Genomic DNA, 18,525 nt, shown 5'->3' on the forward strand with positions numbered 1-18,525 from the left:
CACTTTTAGGACGATACTGACATTGACCGAGTATTACAGTTAAATCTTGCAGCGTGAGATATACCTTCAATATAAATAAGTTAAATTGTCAAGGAAAGTGATTGAACTTGATGGACTTTAAATATATACTCTTCTGTGTTATACTTCCAAATGAAATTTATAAACTAAAAAATCGGTCTGCTCTCGAAACATTACGGACGTGTAAAAGGAATTTATGATTCGAAATGTCCTTTTTAAGGCGAAGTGTACGTAATTAAACTTCACAATGGATTTTTTTTAAATTTCACATACGAATTCTGCTTGTAAAATTACACCAGAAAATGAAACAAAAAAAGGGGGTAACCGTTTTCGTTTTTGAGATACGAGCAGTTGAAGTTAACTACACGATACACCAAAATTACAAAGGATATATAGGGAAAATCATCAAAATTAGCAGATATTTTTACATTATAAAGATTTTTTATTTTGTTGGACAATAGATTTTTTTCTAAAATTGACATACGATTTAAAAATGAAAGACGAATCCATCGGTGCAAAGAAAGTTCTTAGCAACCGTATTAGTTTTTACGCTACTCTCTGTCGAAGTTTAGTTTTTGGCCGGAACATTGAAATTATCTGGCGACGTCATTGTCTGCAGTAACGTCGCCACAACTTCTACGTCGAAACTCTATTATACCGTACAATGCCGTAGCAATGGCGTTCATGTGTATTACCCATCTTCCTATGTTTTACAAATGATCTTACGCTATAATTTGATAAGGAAATAAACTAACTAATTTTAAAGAATATTTCTGTCGCAAAAGAAAATGCAAGTTTGTAAATTAATTTACCGCAAATGAAAGAAATTTGCCGTAGACTCTAATTTCATCTTTTCTATATTAGAGTGATTTCCGAACCCTTTTCAATGCTGGCATGGATTGTTTAATTCTTTTATGAATCAAATATCGAGTTTGAATTTGTCCCGATTAACACAGTGTTGATCGGCTTCAATACTAAGATCGGGTATACACCTCGTTTTCAGTCTTACTTCTGTATGTTTGTATTTAAACAAGTAGACCTATTTTCTGCATATTTTCATGTTCGTCATTTCTGCATGTTGTTAATCTGAGGATTTGCACACATATAGTCTACATCATAAACCTATTTCATTAGTCATGTTTACACACATGCTAAAGACGCATCTCTGCCAAAACATATTTTATTTTACAAAATTTCCCTTTTCTTCAACTAAATGAAAAAGAGTGATGTAATGTTTGCTGAATGAAGTTTCAGTAACATAAGACAATATGTGTTTGTTCCATGCATTATTTGTTAAAAATCCACATTAAAGGATTTAAATTGATTGATTGATTGTTGGTTGCTTAACGTCCAGTGGCAAATATATCATGCATGTTCAGGACGAGAACAAGTTAATAATAAATACAATAGGAAGTTTTGTTCATAACAAAGGCCATCCGGGATGATGGTCTGGGAAATTTGGAGTGCCACTAGAAAATGAGAGTATACATGTATATTGGATAGGGACAGAAATTTTGCCGCGTGCAACAGTCCACATATTCAACCCTTAAATTATAGTTGTTGCAATGGTTTTTAACGGTCATAGAATGTGGCACTCTCTTTACACGAGGCATCGGATTTAGCGTTCCCATTGTGACTGGACGTGACTGCGAACTTAATAAATCCTGCACAGCCAAACGGACGCTCCTCTTCGGCAAATGTTTTACTGCCGGTCGGGAGAAGACCAAGCGACCATATTTCGTTTCCCCAGTCACCCTTGGGATAACACGGATTTAAACAATAAGCATAATGCATACTATGGGTCTTCAACTATTTTAGTTCTTATACATCCGTGGCTATAAAATGTTCTGCCTTTAGTGTCCCTTATCTAGGTTAATCCAGAAAAGTGCTTCATTTCATTTTATCTTCAGAATTTTTTAGACCGCAATGAGGTTAAAAAGAAGGACTCGCTTATATATACATTTTAAAAAAAATAGAAAAGATCGGAGTATTTTGTATAACTACCAGTCGCAGATATTTCATACATGTATATTCAAAATGAAAACCTTACACCTTATGTGATTCATTTGAGATCGACGTACATGTACCTAGTCAGTGCAATAACGACCGTAACATACCCATGCAGTGTTATGAAATAAAACTTGTGTAGGGAATGCTTTAAATAGCGATGAATATAGAGTAACGCTTTAAATTAACTGGTGTAAAATTAATTATATAAGAATGCGACCTTATGAGAATTATCATGTTCGATGCTTTAAAAATTTACCTAATAAAATGTTACAAGAATTTACCTAGCAAAGTGCCGTACGAATATAGCATCTGCATAATGCAAATGCACGGCTTTCCTATTTATTTCATATAAAACAATAAGGATATGTGGTATGACATCCAATGAGTCAACTACCCGCCACTGGTTTAATGAAGTCGATGTAAGCAATAACTATTAACAACCAAACTCTTTTCAACAATTAAAGGGACAAAAACATAATGTGTAGGCCACAAAAACCCCGATATGAAAAATGCAAAAAAACTTCCAACGAGAAAATCAACAGCCTCATTCATGAAAAAAGTAGTTACGAAAAACAAATACCATGTTGTGAAGTAAAAGACTTGAACCAAAGTGAATAACAACCAGTACACTATCAGTCCAATAATACAAATATTTGGAGTTTGAAATGATTTATATTCAACGATTTTTATCGGATACATTTTTTTTTGGGGGGGGGGGGGGGGGGGGTCAATGTTGAAAATAAGAAAAGTAATATCCTATAAAAAAAAATGTTGAATGTAAATGATATGAAACTCCAAATTCTTACATTATTGGACAAGTAATCGGCAGATCCTTACGGGAGTTGGACCCCCCTTTTGGGGCCGATCAATGCATTTTAATGGGGACATAAAGTTGGAACCCACCCCTTTGTCCTGGGTTGGGCCCCCCTTTTTTAATGGCTGGATCCGCCACTGCTAGTACACCACGGGCTTCTCAATTCTTGTATTATGATCTATTATTATGAACTAAGCGAAAGCATAGAGCTGACTGAGTGCGAGATCTTCCTGGATAATCATTGAGGTCGTTTATATGCATTCCTTGCAGTAGACTTCCGTTAAATTAAAAAAAAATCTTCAAAATGCTATCGAAATGTATAAAAAGTCTGATCTTATTTCACCTCTCATTCCACTAAACATTAAATTACAGTTACAAGTGCCGCAAACTTTCCGGGCCTCTTTTCTTTAACCGTAATGATATTTTCTACTCATTCATAATCTTGAATTGAGACCTATTAGGAATAACACGTTACTCAGTCAAAATTACATTTTTTTCTCCAATTTGAAATGATGCACACAGGCACAATAAAAGAAAACAAATTTTGCTATCTCTTCGGAATTGGAAATTGAAAAAGAAGAAATGACGTGTTATATTTTTACCATACATAAAGCATGTGTATTTGTACTTTCAATTTCAATTTGGTTATACATCTAGATTCAGTTTTCCAATAAATTACGGACGGAATACAAACCACCTGTTTATTTTCTGCACATGTATAAAAAGTTGAAAACTGGAAGTTGAATGACATAGTTTTTACTCATTCTAAGATAAATGTTTAGAGTGATCACTTTTTAGTTTACTATGAGTATATTTTGGGGCCTTATTTGTTAACTTGCGTCTTTGTTCTTCCGACTTGTAAGTGTTGCCCTAGACTAGTCGTCAAATTATATTCTCTTGGTATCGTGTTATTTTCTAAATTGATATAAAACATGTCCTAAAATTTTCATTAGCACAAAATACGAACATTCCAACGTTTTTTTAATCTAATAATTAATTTCACATGTCATTCATTAATTGTTCGGTAATCTAAGGCTGCACGAAACAATAGAATGCTTTGATTTCTAAATGGAGTAATTCAGATAATTTCTCATGATTAGGGTTTTTAAGACAGCACGGGCGTGCTTGTTGGATTTATGATAGACCTCACGAAGTATTTTCTCTTTCGTGTGTCCTTTCTTGGAGTAAGGGAGATAACTTGCATAACTACCGTCGAACGTTATTAATCCCGTATTCCGCTAGGGGCGTGCAATTACGTACACTTTGCCTTAATGTAATACCAAGATATTGTACAAAAGAGGGACGAAATATACCAAAGGGACAGTCAAACTCATCTTTTAATTCATAAATTGAAATTGAACTAAAAACGCCGTTAAAAAAAGAAAGAGACTAACGGACAAACAGACAACCAACAGTTACAAAACACAACTGTGAAAAAACCCACAGAAAACTAAGTTGATCTCATATGCTCCGGAAAATTAGCATGTTGAGGTATAAATATATAGATGTATGTGTTTTCTTTGACAATTTAGTTGGTTTTGCATAAAAAAAGGCTTTTATATAATTTCTGGTATTAACCATTCTTAGGCTCAGATAAAAGATGTTTGAATAGAAAGAACAGTTTATACCATCACGTCATGCTCTTAATCTTGCAACTAAACAACATACAATCCTCTAGAATAAGTCTGTATGTCAATAGCAAAAGGAGTGAAACAAATGATGTGGTATGATTGCAAATGAGACGAAAATCAACCAAAGTACATATGAAGTGAATATAATTATAGAAACCGTACAACAATGAGAAAAACCATAATGCACAGTCTAGTATTATTTTTTCTTCGAGTAAGTTGGTATTCTATTTGTTGCTGCGATGGTTAAGATTTCTTTCACTTTGCGTTTATTGTTACGAAATATGGATGCTGAAAGTAGGGATAATGGTACGTGCATGTAGCTTTGGTTTATGCCGATCGTATGTTTAAGCCGTACAAAATTATATTAATTTATTTAGTAATTGATGTTTTTGTTTGTTTTGAATTGTATATTTTACAATATTGTCAGTAATGTTTATAATCTTTTAAAACGGTTTGGTATGTTAGTTTGTTCAACAAAATAGTCCAACCATATCAAACAAAAAATTAAGTGCATGGAAGCTAAACAATTTAGTGTAAAGAATAAATCGAATATATGTTTTCACTTTTATTTTGAAGATCTTGGAATTTATATTTTTCGGATCATCATAATTGGTTTCGATATGACACTGCCCCAGTACGGTTTGACATCAGTACGACTAAGGTCACACGTGGAACAATGAAAATACCACCAGGATCCTGAGTTGTAGTCTGCACAATTGGTTTTAAATGTGTCGTTGTCCTGGTCCACAGTTGTAAATTTCATGCCGTTGTGACTTTGTAATCTATCACCTAAAACGGCAAATGAGATTTAAATTACCAAAAGGAATATAAATAGTATATTCATTAACTAACAGCATTATTTAATACGTAGTTTCTAACTTTGTCATATTTATATATCAAACAGTGGCTGGCTGATATATTGAGATTATAATATGTCATTTTAGATATCCAACCCCTCACCAGCCCTAGGTCATGATATCAGTTCGAGAGCCCCAAAAATGAAATGATATGTTCTTTTTATCATATTATCCAGCTGAAGACATATAGACAAAATCTTTTTTGAAAACTTTGAATAAATGCACTTGTTGTAATACTTGTTTTGCATTTAATAGCTTTTCCTGATACCTAATAATTAATCTTCTCCAACTTTGTCATATTTCCACATAAAGACGAACCATTCAGACTATTGAGGTGTATTTTTAGAATTTGCCGAATGATGTTGAAATGTCATGCAAAAACGTTGCAAAAGAGAATGTGACAATAATCAGAAGCAGTTGATATAAAATGAAAGCGGTTGATATAAACCAGCAATCTCCAGCGCAGAGTTCATATCCGTTTCAAAACTGTTCTTAAAATTACCTCAAAGTATTGAACGTAACGGATATGATCTTTGCGCCGAAGATTGAAACAGAAGCAGTTGATACCATAAGTCATATATATCACGGATTAAGCAATTCTTCAAATGCAATAAAGAGATATATGAACAAATTAATGAGTTATAGTAAGATAAAATTATACCAATTTTTTTCTATGAATAAAGTCATCAGAGAAAAGCCTTAGTTTTTCCAAAGTTCGAAGTTTTGTTAACAGTTCATTTATAATTATGAACAAACCAATGATAACTGAAGTCGGTACAGAAGTAGCTATACATAGTGACTACTGGGCTGGTGATACCCCTGGGGAATTGAAACTCTTAGTGGCATCGACCCAGTTGTTGTAAATAGACTCGTCATATATATTAAACAGGTCAAATAAAGTACGAATGTGAAGAGCATTGAGGACCGAAAATTCCTACAAGATTTACCAAATACAGCTTAGGTAATCTATTCCAGTACAAACTTAGTATTTTCAAAATTATAAGTGTTGTTAAAGTCATAAGAAACGCGTGACCGGTGAAAAATAATGTTCTTCCTATTATTGAACCAATGCATACAAACATCATAAACTTAGTCTTCTGTGCACGAATTAATCAATTTTTTTCGTTTAAATTTCGTATAAGCGTCATTTTGTTTTCAATCGGTCAGTGTTGTGAAAATATGGCAGGTAATTAAAGCTCGTGTTTTGAAGCCGAAGTTTAACGATTGTCACCTGTTTGTCAACAACCGACAAAAAGTCAACAAAAAGCAAGGAAATTGAGCACGTGTTTAACATGTAAATTCAGAAAATAGTTTGTTTTCAGAACATGCATGCGTATTGTGATCACCAAATCTTTACGAGATAGGTCACACTGAGGTCACTTTGCATACGGAAAATATGTCGGGGGAATTGCTTCCTGGAAGGAAGCTATTCAATTAAAGTAAACTTCTTCTAAATATGAATACATTAAAGAATTTTCTTCAGCAAAAAGGATATGGACAGAAGTTGTATAATGAAAACTCTCCATTGAGTAAGAAAAAAACATATGCATTATTTTTTTTGATTTGAGGTTTATTTTGATTTTAACAGTTAATTTATAATCATGAACATATCAATGATAACTCTAGTCAATATATATGTGCTCACTATAAGTAAATGATAAATATTGTATATATTATCCATCCGAAAGAGTTATCAATTATATTTGTGTAACTAGGTACAAATTGAATACATTATGTAAATTTACTTCGCTATTCCAAATTAATCACGATCACATCAAGTTCTGTTTGTAATTTCTGATTGATATTTGTTACCAGTTTTCGGTAATGTACATAAAACGCCGCACGGGAAGTTGATGCCACAGCTGGTTGATTTGTTACACCCTAAACATGCTAAAGGACTTCTGTACTCTCCATAAACATAATTGATAGTCTTTGTAAATTAAGTGTTCATAACATCATACAATTAGTATAAATGTAGGCATCAGTAGCATACCGCTGTTCAAAAGTCATTAATTGATTAAGAGCAAACGAATCCAGTTAACAAACTTAAACCGATGGTAATTCATTAACTATAAGAAGAAATAAACGAATCAACAGAAACACTAGAATGCATAAAAAACAAACAACAATCCAACATACATAGAAACCAACTATAAGAAAACAACTACAATACTCTAAGCATTTATTTGTTTAGCAATCGACGCGTCTATATCGTTTTGGATTATTTTATTTGTAATGCTCTTCAGCTGCGTTATTGAATTCTCTTTACTTTGAAACAATTAAATTCAATTCATGCAATAGACATCATACATTTTAGAATCATAAAGATCGAGCGCCAGTCTAGGAAATACATCATTCTAACCAAATAGTTTGTTGTCGTTTTGATTATTATATACTTTTCCTCCGTGCACAGGCTAGCCTCATTCATAACCTTCAAACGGATAGAGCTGATATTTGCCCCAAGAGCTTTTTCATTGATTAGTTTTGCTTTGTGTCATATAGATTATAATCTTTTACAGTATTAGAAACTAATATACTAGAATGAAACACAGAATAAAACATGGTAAAACTTATGAATACTTATGGAAGAAAACAAACTCCCTCGTTTTCCATACCAAAATCACTTTAAACATAAAAACTGCGAAATTTTTATACTACGAAGCACTGTGATCATTTTTAGAAAGGTTGGAAAATGAAGGCGAAACATAACAAAGGGCATTTCCGACTCATAAGTCAATAATAAACTGACAACGGTAAACAACGAAAATAACGATCAACCAACAGTATGAAAAACACAACTCGGAAAACGTAAGAGTGAGCAATACCACAAAACCAAGCACAGGGAATATATTAGGTGATTCCAGAAGGGTAAGCAGAAATTACTCCTCTTGTGGCACCTATCGTGTTGCCCACATAAGCATAAACCTGGTGATGAGTCTAATTCAAGTAGCCATACGCGGGGAAAAGTGGACAGTATTGTAATTATGAAAACGTTTTCATTATCTGCTGAAGGACCAATACCATTTGAATTAGCTCACCTGCATTTCCGGAGTAATCGCCAACTGTAAGTTTGTATTTTGATTCAGAGTCTCCGACAACAAATGTTTTATACACAGCGTATACTGTTTTGTTGTTTTTGTCCACCATGTCCACTCTCAACTCGTACTTCCCACTGGAGGTCAACAAATGGATGTAATTGTTGCCTGTATAAAAAACAAAATGTATATCAAAATTACATGAAGAATATGAATTCATCACGAATATAAAAATAGCATTTTTAATATGTATTAATCACTTACTACATGCATAAGTTTCTAATGCCTTCTACCCTTCTTAGTCTGATTACTCATTTTCGTCGATAGTTAAATTAAAACAAAACTTACCGAACCAGAAGTCTCCATTGATATCACCAAATCCATTTTCGCATTCCTTCCAATTACGTTTAAAACCAACAGATCCAATATACCGTTTTAACATAACCTGATAAAAAGGCAATTTGATAGCGAATTATTTCACATATCGAAATAAACAGTTCATTAAATTGTCTTTATCATTTCGGTCAAATTTGTTTCGTCTATAATCACCTTTGTTCAAAACGAACGTTATTATTTGTTCAAGCTTGTAGAAAGTTATATTTTACACCCAGTCATTATTACTGTATTAATCAAAGTTCTAAATCAAGCAGAAGTATTATGAAGATGGTCCTTTTTTCGTTATATGTATGTCGTAACAATGGTAAAAAAACCCGTGAGATGAATTCATTTTATAACTTGTACAGCAAATAATTTTTATGCCTCAGGCTGATAAATGAATTCCTACCGTCCATCCACCCCCGTCTGTGGTCATATCACAGTACGCCTGAACAGGATTATCTCCCCATGGATAAATATTGTAAGCACCATCATCTAGTGTTTTCTTTGTTTTCTTCTTTAACTCTGTACAGTCTTTGTACTTTGCAATTGGTAAACATATTCCTGTAAAAATATCGAGCATCGATTTGTTTATTGCAATATTATCTGTTGCATTGTAACTTAGAATGAACTGTCTTTCTACTTCTATTTTTGAAGATTACGCTAATATTGTGAAAGCCCTCTGGGATTTTATCATGTCTATGCATTATTCTTAGTATTTGAAACAAAATTAAAAACAAAGTTACTCAATTTTCTATTGTATTTTTTCATATTTTGTACATTTTGAAATATTTTCTTCCATTACATAACATTACTGAAACATAAAAGACAACCTTTTCGATCCAATATCTTTCAAATGCCTATATTGCATACCACAAGGACTTATTTAAACACAAAATAATGATAGCTAGTATAAATAATAATTGTTTTTTTTACGGCAATAGAACAACAACTTTACAACACGATGATTTGTCTAAAAGTCAAACTAAGGTCTTGCACAATTTGAAATAACCTTTAGTGTCCTGTTTTAGTAGGCCAAATATTCTCCGAGTTTCCCTCTCTTCTTTTGATTCTAAAAAAATACCAAGAATAAGTCAGCTCTCATAAGATAAGTCACATATGGAAATAAAATCCGATAATAAATAGAAATTAAGTAAATCAATATTTAAAGACTATTTCATTCTATATATACGTCTAAAAGAGTCATCAAATCACATTTTACTTGCTTGTGTTTGAATGTTTAGAATGTTTTAATATCTGTAAATTTAACTACAAGGTGCATTTGAAGAACTCGTCATGTTGTTCCACATCAAAATTTAAAAATATTATTACGTTTCCTATCATTAATACTAAATGCAAATTTCTTTTGAGTCAGATTTTCAAGAGTAAATATCACCTCAGTATTTTTTGAAATAAAACCCGGATTTGTATATAGAGATTTAAAAATAAATTCGTAAATACAAAACAGCAATCATCATACTTTAAATATGTGTAGTATACTAATATAAGGGAATAGAAGGAATGAAAGAGAAAACGGATGTCGGGAATGAAATTACGACAATGTCTAGACGAGTAAAGGTATTTTCTCGCACCAGATACTTGTATCTCGTGAAAATTAAATTCAAAGCCAGAGGCAGAACAACGAAAGGATGTGGAGCTAGTATTATCATCTGGCTATAAGATAGAACCAGGCTTTATATAGACGTCGTTTTAAATGCTAAAGTTAACACTCATCAACGTCCCGCCAGAATGGGAGCTGTAACGGATATTTAAATAGGCAAAATGCCTTGTTCTAAAGCTTTAATACAAACTTTGATTTTCATAAAACATATAAAGGTTCCATCCTTCATCCAGGTGACTTGAAAGATCATTATTACTACATTAATTTTCAAATCCCACTTGTCCTCAATTTGCTTGACATGTTTTCTATTGTGCTTCAAGCAAACAGCAATGCATCAATACATTACGAAAACAAAGTCTGGTAAAACTTTCGTATTTTTATTAGTTTGAATTACATGATTTAAATTCTGTAGAAAAATTGACAGACATTAGACTGATCTTGAGTTCTAAGGTCGTTGTGTTCTTTTTGTGGATTACCCTGAAAAAGAACCGATCGCAGATAGAAGTGAAGAATACTGAAGTCTGTATGATATCCATTATCATTTTCAAACGGAAACAATGATGAGATTTGAATTGCGAATTGTTACGTTTGATGCAGATAAGTTGTTCTATTCCATTATTATTTGGAATACCTACACAGTATATAAATGATAAAAATCTGTAACAGAAATACCTTGAATGATCCACTTTATTTCTTTTTTGAGTTTTGCATTTAATTTAACCACATCTTTGTATACCTCAATATCTAAAACATAATCAAAATGGTGATTGCTATTACAAATTCATTGAAATGACAATCATACATTAAAATTAGTGGTATAGAATTCAGACTGCTAACCATTCTATAGTTGACTTTTTAAAAAAAGAAAAAATCAACGGTTAAAATTGATAAAATTAAGTCACATATATTCAGGAACTGTTAAACCAGTCATTAATTTAAAAAAAACATAAATATACCTTGCAGTTATGCCAGTGCCCATGATTCGTGTTAAAGAGGAAACTTTAACTAAATATATGACAAAAAAACAACATATTTTCAGTAGCAAACTAACATAAAAGGTCATATATAGTTAAAAAAATGTGCATTTCGACAGCAAATGTCTTCACGTCTTGTCTAATGTCCATGAAAGGGTGTGCACACAAACACTATTGGGCAATGACCGAGAAGAAATCATATTGCTATAAGTATTTAAATGTAGAGTTGGAAATACTTTTTTCTATTTAATGTAATATTATGTAAATCAATTCAATTAATACGATTTCCTGAAACTTATTTAAGACATGTTTGTTTACAATAATACTTTAAATCAAACTGTAAACAGTAAAAAACATATATAATGCATTTCTTCAGCATTTGATATTAAATTTCAAAAATTTTGAAGAGGTTCTCAACGTTCATAACATAAGATAAAATTTATTACATACTGTCTAGAATATTCTGGGTATCCTTTTTCAGCTCTTTTATAGTTTGGTGTCGGTTACTATCGATGCATATATCTAAGCAACAGTAAAAAATGTAAATGTTTATCAGTGTAAACAACAGTTTCATGAGAACATTAAAAGCTTTGTGTATCTAATTATCATTTGCTTATTGTTGGGGTAGTACTCTTGATACTATTGTAGTTGTTTGTAATATGCTTTTAAATTTTGAAAGATATTCAACAATTTTGATCATCAGTTACTAATATGCATTATATGAATGAGATATGAAAGCATACATAAAAAATGAAACAGTGTCAAAATCATATATCTAAATGGAAAAAAAATGCTATTACCCACTCTTTAGTTATAGAACAACGAAAAAAATACCCCCAAAATATGATAATAATGGGATATCACTAAAGTGCGTTATGTATATAGACAATTAAAAGTCGTTTACAGTCCCTTACCTTGTAACTCCTGCATCATTTTGTCGACTCTCACATCATCCTCCGAGGACTCACGGTCATTTCGAACACCTGAAATATTACTCACTTTTTAAAGATATATTTTAACCATAAAAACGCCTAATTTTTTTTCCGATTGATTTTTGAACGCTATTTCGCCCAACATTCCGCGCGTGTTGTATTAGACATTTAAACAAAACACATGGTGCAGGACTCTTCAGAAACACATACTATATTTGTAATTTGTGAACATGCAGTTTTCCAACATGCAAATTTAGAAGTGATTTAAAAAATGCGCTGACCTTCCATTGCAGAAATGAGAGGCTCTGCAACAATTTCGAAAGTTGAATACATATATTTATATTGAGCCGATTTAATTCAAAGATAACTCAAAACTCATGTTTCACATGACATATTATGATGTAAATATGATTACATAAAAAAAAAATATGTAAAATTTAACATTTAAATGACACATATTTGAAGCCTTGTAAAACATTCAAAATTAACTTTCAAGCATTTGTAATAAACAAATGCACAAAGACACAGTTTAGCAAACAAATGATAAGTAAATAGAACTAAAAACATTTAAAGAACAAACCATAACAATGAGCAACACAATATTTTTGAAACAATCGATAACAAATATAAGACTCCCTATCTCTGAAAAAACACCTTTGTAGGCAGTAAATAAGATGCAAAAAAAAAACAACGTCTAAGAAAACATTTACGATTGAGTATGTTTGCCAAATTTTATTATGTAACCATCTTCATTCCTATAACATCGCCATTATTTCCCCTTTGTACGTAACTTTACAAGTATTTTTGACACGTATTTGAAGGCTTGTAAAATATCAAAATTATCTTTCAACATTTTGTAAATCATAAATGCTTATATTTTCAGTTTAGCAAAAGTTGTATTAGAAAGATTCAAAGAAAAACTTTTTAAAAGCACTGAACCATAACATGGCAATATGAATAGAATATTTTAAAACAACCACTAACAAGTATTAGTCCCTAACTCAGAGAAAAACGCCTTTCAAGGCAGTAAATAAGATGAAAAAACGTGTAAGAAAACATTAACGAATAAGTTTTAATTTTTTTTTATTACGTAACCTTCTTCATTCTTTCAACATCTCTTTTATTTCCCTTATTTCCATTTTGTTTCTAAACTTTTTAAGTAATTTGACAATGTATGTACATAAGGCTCAGTTTTGATTGCTTAAAGACGTAAATTAAACTAAAACAGTCTGATTATTCTACACCAAAGTCACAAGAGGAAATAATAGTTTGAAATATATAATATATCATTTTAAGCTTTTTGTTAAAATGTGCAGATAAATCGCCATCAAATATTATTCCATATAACAACTAATAGTCTATGAATGATTTAGTTATCATTAAAGTAGTTTCAGATTAATGTGAAATACATGAAATATATCAATTTACAAAACCCCACTAAATTTAGAAAGTTGAGCATGCACAAATTATTGAGATTCTTTAACAATCGATGATAAATCGGAATTGAATATTGCGAGTTTAGGAAATAACTTATCAAATTTTTAAGGTTTTATACTTTCGAGAAAATGTTCTTATCCAAGTTGTCTACGTACGCATTTCAACAATCAATTTCTATTTATAACTTATTTCTATAAATAACTTTATAGATCGGTTAGACCAGGTAGAACATATTTTAACACATTGTGACATTTATTTCTAAATTGATCAACGAGTAAAACAAATAATTAAAAAATGGCAGACGATTCTACGACTTGTAAATTATATGTTCCTGTATCAAATCTAACATAATTTCATTCAAATACAAACACGCTGTACGATTTAAAAAAAATCCCCCTAAATATATTTCTTACTCATCAAATTTGACAATTATGACAATGGACTAGAGCAGAAAGATACCAAAAAGGCTAAACACGGTTTTGATTATAAGACTTGTATCGATCTTAGCATGTTCAAGTTTTAGTTTTCCTTTGTTTTGAATAGTTTAAGCGTCGTTTATTTTATAAACATACATGTACAGTTTTTTTTGTTATCTCATTGGCAAAAATACCACACCTTTTTTTATAAGTAGGTGAATTGGTACGGCATGAAACGGACGTAATCCATAAATAACATTTTATATTACCTCTGACCATAGGCACATCTTTTGAACAGCATACGACCATTCCGGAATTTAACAAGACCAACCAAAGAAAGATTTGGTACATTATGGAAACGTTTCACATGTAATACCACAGATAGACTAGACGCATATGGCAAGTGGTTAGTGTTTAGTCTAAGTTTAATTATCAGACTTAATTACAGTTTCGCGTGATAGAAACAGTCCCTGTTGATTCACATATACACCAGATGGTGTAAAGTTTATTTGTTTAAGGTACGTTTGGAATTAAATTTAAGAGTTGGTTTAGTCTAGTAAAATTAAACCGAATTCATTATGTTCATAATGTTCTCAAACCTAATAGCATTGTTTCTGTCCTCGATCCTAATTAGTTTTTATTCTACACCTCTATTCATCGTATGTCTGTCTAAATAACTCACATTTCTGTATAAATTATTATTATGTCATCGATCCCAATTAGTCTTTTTATTTCTGATAAAACTTTCTTGTTGCAATTTTTGCCGCAATTTAACAATCAATTTCTATAAATAACTTGTCTCGATAATTTTTACAAATAGATCGGCTAGACCAGGTGAAACATATTTTTAGCACATTGTGACCTTAATATTTTCATTCCAAAATAATGAACTAGTATTTAAACTTATTGATGTAACAATTATTAAAATAACGAACAAAAGGTTTAATATAATCATCATACAAATTCACAAAAACCGACAAATATATAAACAATAACTATCATAAACTGAAAAATTACAAAGTACTTGCTTTTGTTTTAAAATATATATTAAAACGAGAAAACTGTCCTGTATGTATATTAAGTACTCTTCAAATTTGAAAATAGTATCAGTGTTTACGACTTGTTACACGATATAGTTCTTTTTTAAACTTAAAACAAATTTTATTCAAATACAAAAAATCTGTTCTATTTTGAAAATTCACCACCTAATTATATTTTGTATTTACGAACATGCTTAAAAATCTTTTTGTTAATAATAATTGTATTAATCTAAGCATTTTTACATTTTATTTTTCCTGTGTTGAGGTTAATTGGGAATAATTGAGATTAATTGAGATTAATTGAGATTAATTGCTTTATAACCATGTAGATGTTCCGGACCATATGAGTATTTGGACCATACGCGTATGGTCATGACCATATGCGTATACTCATATGGTCCGACCATATGAGTATAACACTCGTTTGGTTATTAACAGGCCGGACCATATGAGTATTTGGACCATATAGGTATATATATTTTTTCAAATTACATTATAAACGTTTCAATAATACAAAAAACTTGATCTAAAAAAACAGTGATGGTTTAAAACATGACATTTTTAAAAATTTTATAATCCAAAAAAACTACGTAAAAATTTGACATTGATTCCATAGTTGGTTTTCATCGCTAGTTACATTCGTGCATTTAGGTTTGGATGACATTCACTTCCACACGGTATCATAGCATTTTTGCATTTGCAAGAAATTTGTGCACGATCTTTTTCATTTACACATTTTGTTTGCGAGTGAAAAACAAGCCTTTTTTTACAGCTGCGTTCAGTGATACCGAGGTCTTTGGCAATTCTGATGTCTACGGTGTTTTTAAGAAGCTCTAGATCTCAAATATCGTAAAATGACTGCAATACACCATCTTCACAACACAACTCAAATAAACTAATAGTATGCTACTTTCCAGTGACTTCTTATGTAACAGTTCATTAAGAAAATTTTGGAATTTAATTTTTTAGTCGACATATTGCCATTTACTCGTAATAACACATCGTTAATGACCATCGGTATAGAATGTGTTTACTTTAAATTTGACAATTTAGTCAAATTAAGTAACTATGTGAAACTTCTTATTTTTATTTAGCTTATCTTTTTATTATAATATAATGATAAAATTACCTATATGATACCGTATTTTGAATGAACGGTCATACCATATGAAGAGTTTAGAAGTATTAAAAGTAAACTGTAACAGAGTGTTAAATACCCCGACCATATGAGTATTTACCCATATGGTCATGACCATACGCGTATGGTCCAAATACTCATATGGTCCGGAACATAGATATAGAACTGATCTGATTTCGGACGAAAATAACGTAGTTAACAATTAAAATTTAATTACATTTTTATTGCATCTTTCTTACCTCTGACCATACGAGCGATTTGGAATTCAGTAAAACCACCCAAAGAAAGATTTTGTACATATGTTTTTCTTTCTCAGGTAAAACTGTTCTATGCGGCTCGACAAACCATTTCATAATTCAACATTGTTTATTGGCTGAAAAAAGCCTATATTATGTTTTTGAAACCCGTGCTAGCCAAAACTTTTTTTTTCTTCTCTAAAACTAAGTCATATGAAACGAGTGACCGGTGAAAAATAATGTTATTCCAATGCTTGAACCAATGGATACAAACATCATAAACTTAGTCTTTTGTATTAATAACCTGCCATATAGTCACAACAATACTGACCGATTGCAAAAAATTGACGATTATTCGAAATTTATGCGAAAAAAATGATTTGTTTACAGAAAGTCACTTCTAGTCTTTAGTGATCAGTAAATGTATTTATATTATAAAATATATGGATTCAAATAGCTACCTTCAATTTTTTTAGGTCACTTCCGGTTGTCCTTTTTCAAGCTCATATTCCACCTGACCTTTTGTACATGTACAAGGTCATATGGCTTTATTATGAACTTAGTTGAAGTTATAATAAAAAAACTTTAAATTAAGACATTTCAGGGACAATAACTCCTTTCAAATGCCATTTAATTGTATTAGACCATATGTAACATATCTTCATTACAATTAAGCCAACAGTTTGCACTTGTTCTTAGATGTTTATCTTTAAAAGTGTCGGAGAAAATCTCAAAACGAGGAAAGTCAAAATTTAGAACTTGACCTTTACCTTTGACCTTGACCTAATTGTCTTAGTTAGCACCTATAGGTCTGAAATAAAAACACTCCTTATGTTAATTAATAGTTGATGAGTTGAAAACACATACAGACAAATTTATTTTGTAAAGGTAGATAACTGCTATAAAATTTCATCGAATCGCTTCGATCCAAATTAGCCAAAAATTCCTGAGAATGTAACAAACAATTTGTTAAAAGAATTCTTTTTATGTAAGGGAGGAATGCACTCTGATGATAAACAGTGAATAGGGAGATAACTCTTACAATGAAAATGGTTCGGCTTAGCAGGGTGAAATTTAAAAGCGCATAAACTATACGAAACAATAAAAGAAATATTTAAGCGACATATTGCAAAATAAACATTTATCGCAAGAACCAAATTTGGCGGAAGAAAAAAATAATAATAATCAGAACAAATACAATAGGTCTTTCCACAGAAAAGTGGAAAGACCTAATAAAAGAAACTTCTTCTAAAGATGAACAAATAAAAGAATTTTCTTCAGAATAAAGTATATATACATAAGTTCTATGATGAAAAATATCCATTGAGTTATAAAAAACATTTGCATCAATTTTTTTAATTTGATGTTTCTTATGACTTTAAGGACCGGTTTAAAAAAACCGACGTCCCATTCATCAATCAGCGTAATCTGAAAAAAATGATGACTCATCATCGGTCTGTGTGCAAAATCGCAATTTTAATTGAGGTCAATGCAAAAACAGTGTAGGGCGGCACCCCATTTTTACCTTAAAAGCTAAAAGGAAAAACATGCAACCTTATTGCAAAAGAAAAACATCCAATCACCCTTTAGAATTTCTAGGCCCATGCGTTGGTGAAGGCACTAATACAGAAATTGAACAATATATATACAGAATGAACGGTTCAAAAACCCGTTGCTTCCCTTCATCAATCACTATTCTCCAAAAAGAATGATGACTCATCATCGGTGAGTGTATAAAATCGTAATTTTTAGTTGAGGCCGACGCAAAGAAAGGGGTTAGCCGTACACCATTTTTATCTTAAAAGTTAAAAGAAAACAATACAGCCTTATTATTCTGTGAGTTGGTGAAGGCAATAATACAGAAATTGAGCAATACATATTCATACGTATACTCGTACGGTCCGACCAAATGAGTATACGCGTACGGTCCAGCTGATGTTTTTGGATCATATATAGGTTAAAATCAAACAAATATTTATCAAAATCATTAT

At 31.3% G+C, this 18,525-nt stretch overlaps 1 protein-coding gene across 2 annotated transcripts in view; it reads right to left on the reverse strand.

The window, feature by feature from the left end:
- Positions 1-5,020: 5,020 nt before the first annotated feature.
- LOC134690626 (fibrinogen-like protein A) overlaps positions 5,021-18,525 on the reverse strand; it is a 49,082-nt gene continuing 35,577 nt past the window's right edge. Inside the window, exons 1-9 of one of the 2 annotated variants that reach the window (XM_063550599.1) lie at positions 14,390-14,511; positions 12,250-12,318; positions 11,786-11,857; positions 11,034-11,105; positions 9,753-9,812; positions 9,150-9,304; positions 8,714-8,810; positions 8,369-8,533; positions 5,021-5,262 (exon numbers count right to left, since the gene is read on the reverse strand). In XM_063550599.1, coding sequence (XP_063406669.1) covers positions 5,060-5,262; positions 8,369-8,533; positions 8,714-8,810; positions 9,150-9,304; positions 9,753-9,812; positions 11,034-11,105; positions 11,786-11,857; positions 12,250-12,318; positions 14,390-14,471 — 975 coding nt within the window. In that variant the 5' untranslated portion in view covers positions 14,472-14,511 and the 3' untranslated portion in view covers positions 5,021-5,059. Of the gene's footprint in view, positions 5,263-8,368; positions 8,534-8,713; positions 8,811-9,149; positions 9,305-9,752; positions 9,813-11,033; positions 11,106-11,785; positions 11,858-12,249; positions 12,319-14,389; positions 14,512-18,525 lie in introns of those variants that run through there. The other variant, XM_063550598.1, reaches the window with a different exon arrangement.

The sequence above is a fragment of the Mytilus trossulus genome, chromosome 11, assembly GCF_036588685.1.
Source record: "Mytilus trossulus isolate FHL-02 chromosome 11, PNRI_Mtr1.1.1.hap1, whole genome shotgun sequence".
Taxonomy (NCBI): Eukaryota; Metazoa; Mollusca; class Bivalvia; order Mytilida; family Mytilidae; genus Mytilus; species Mytilus trossulus.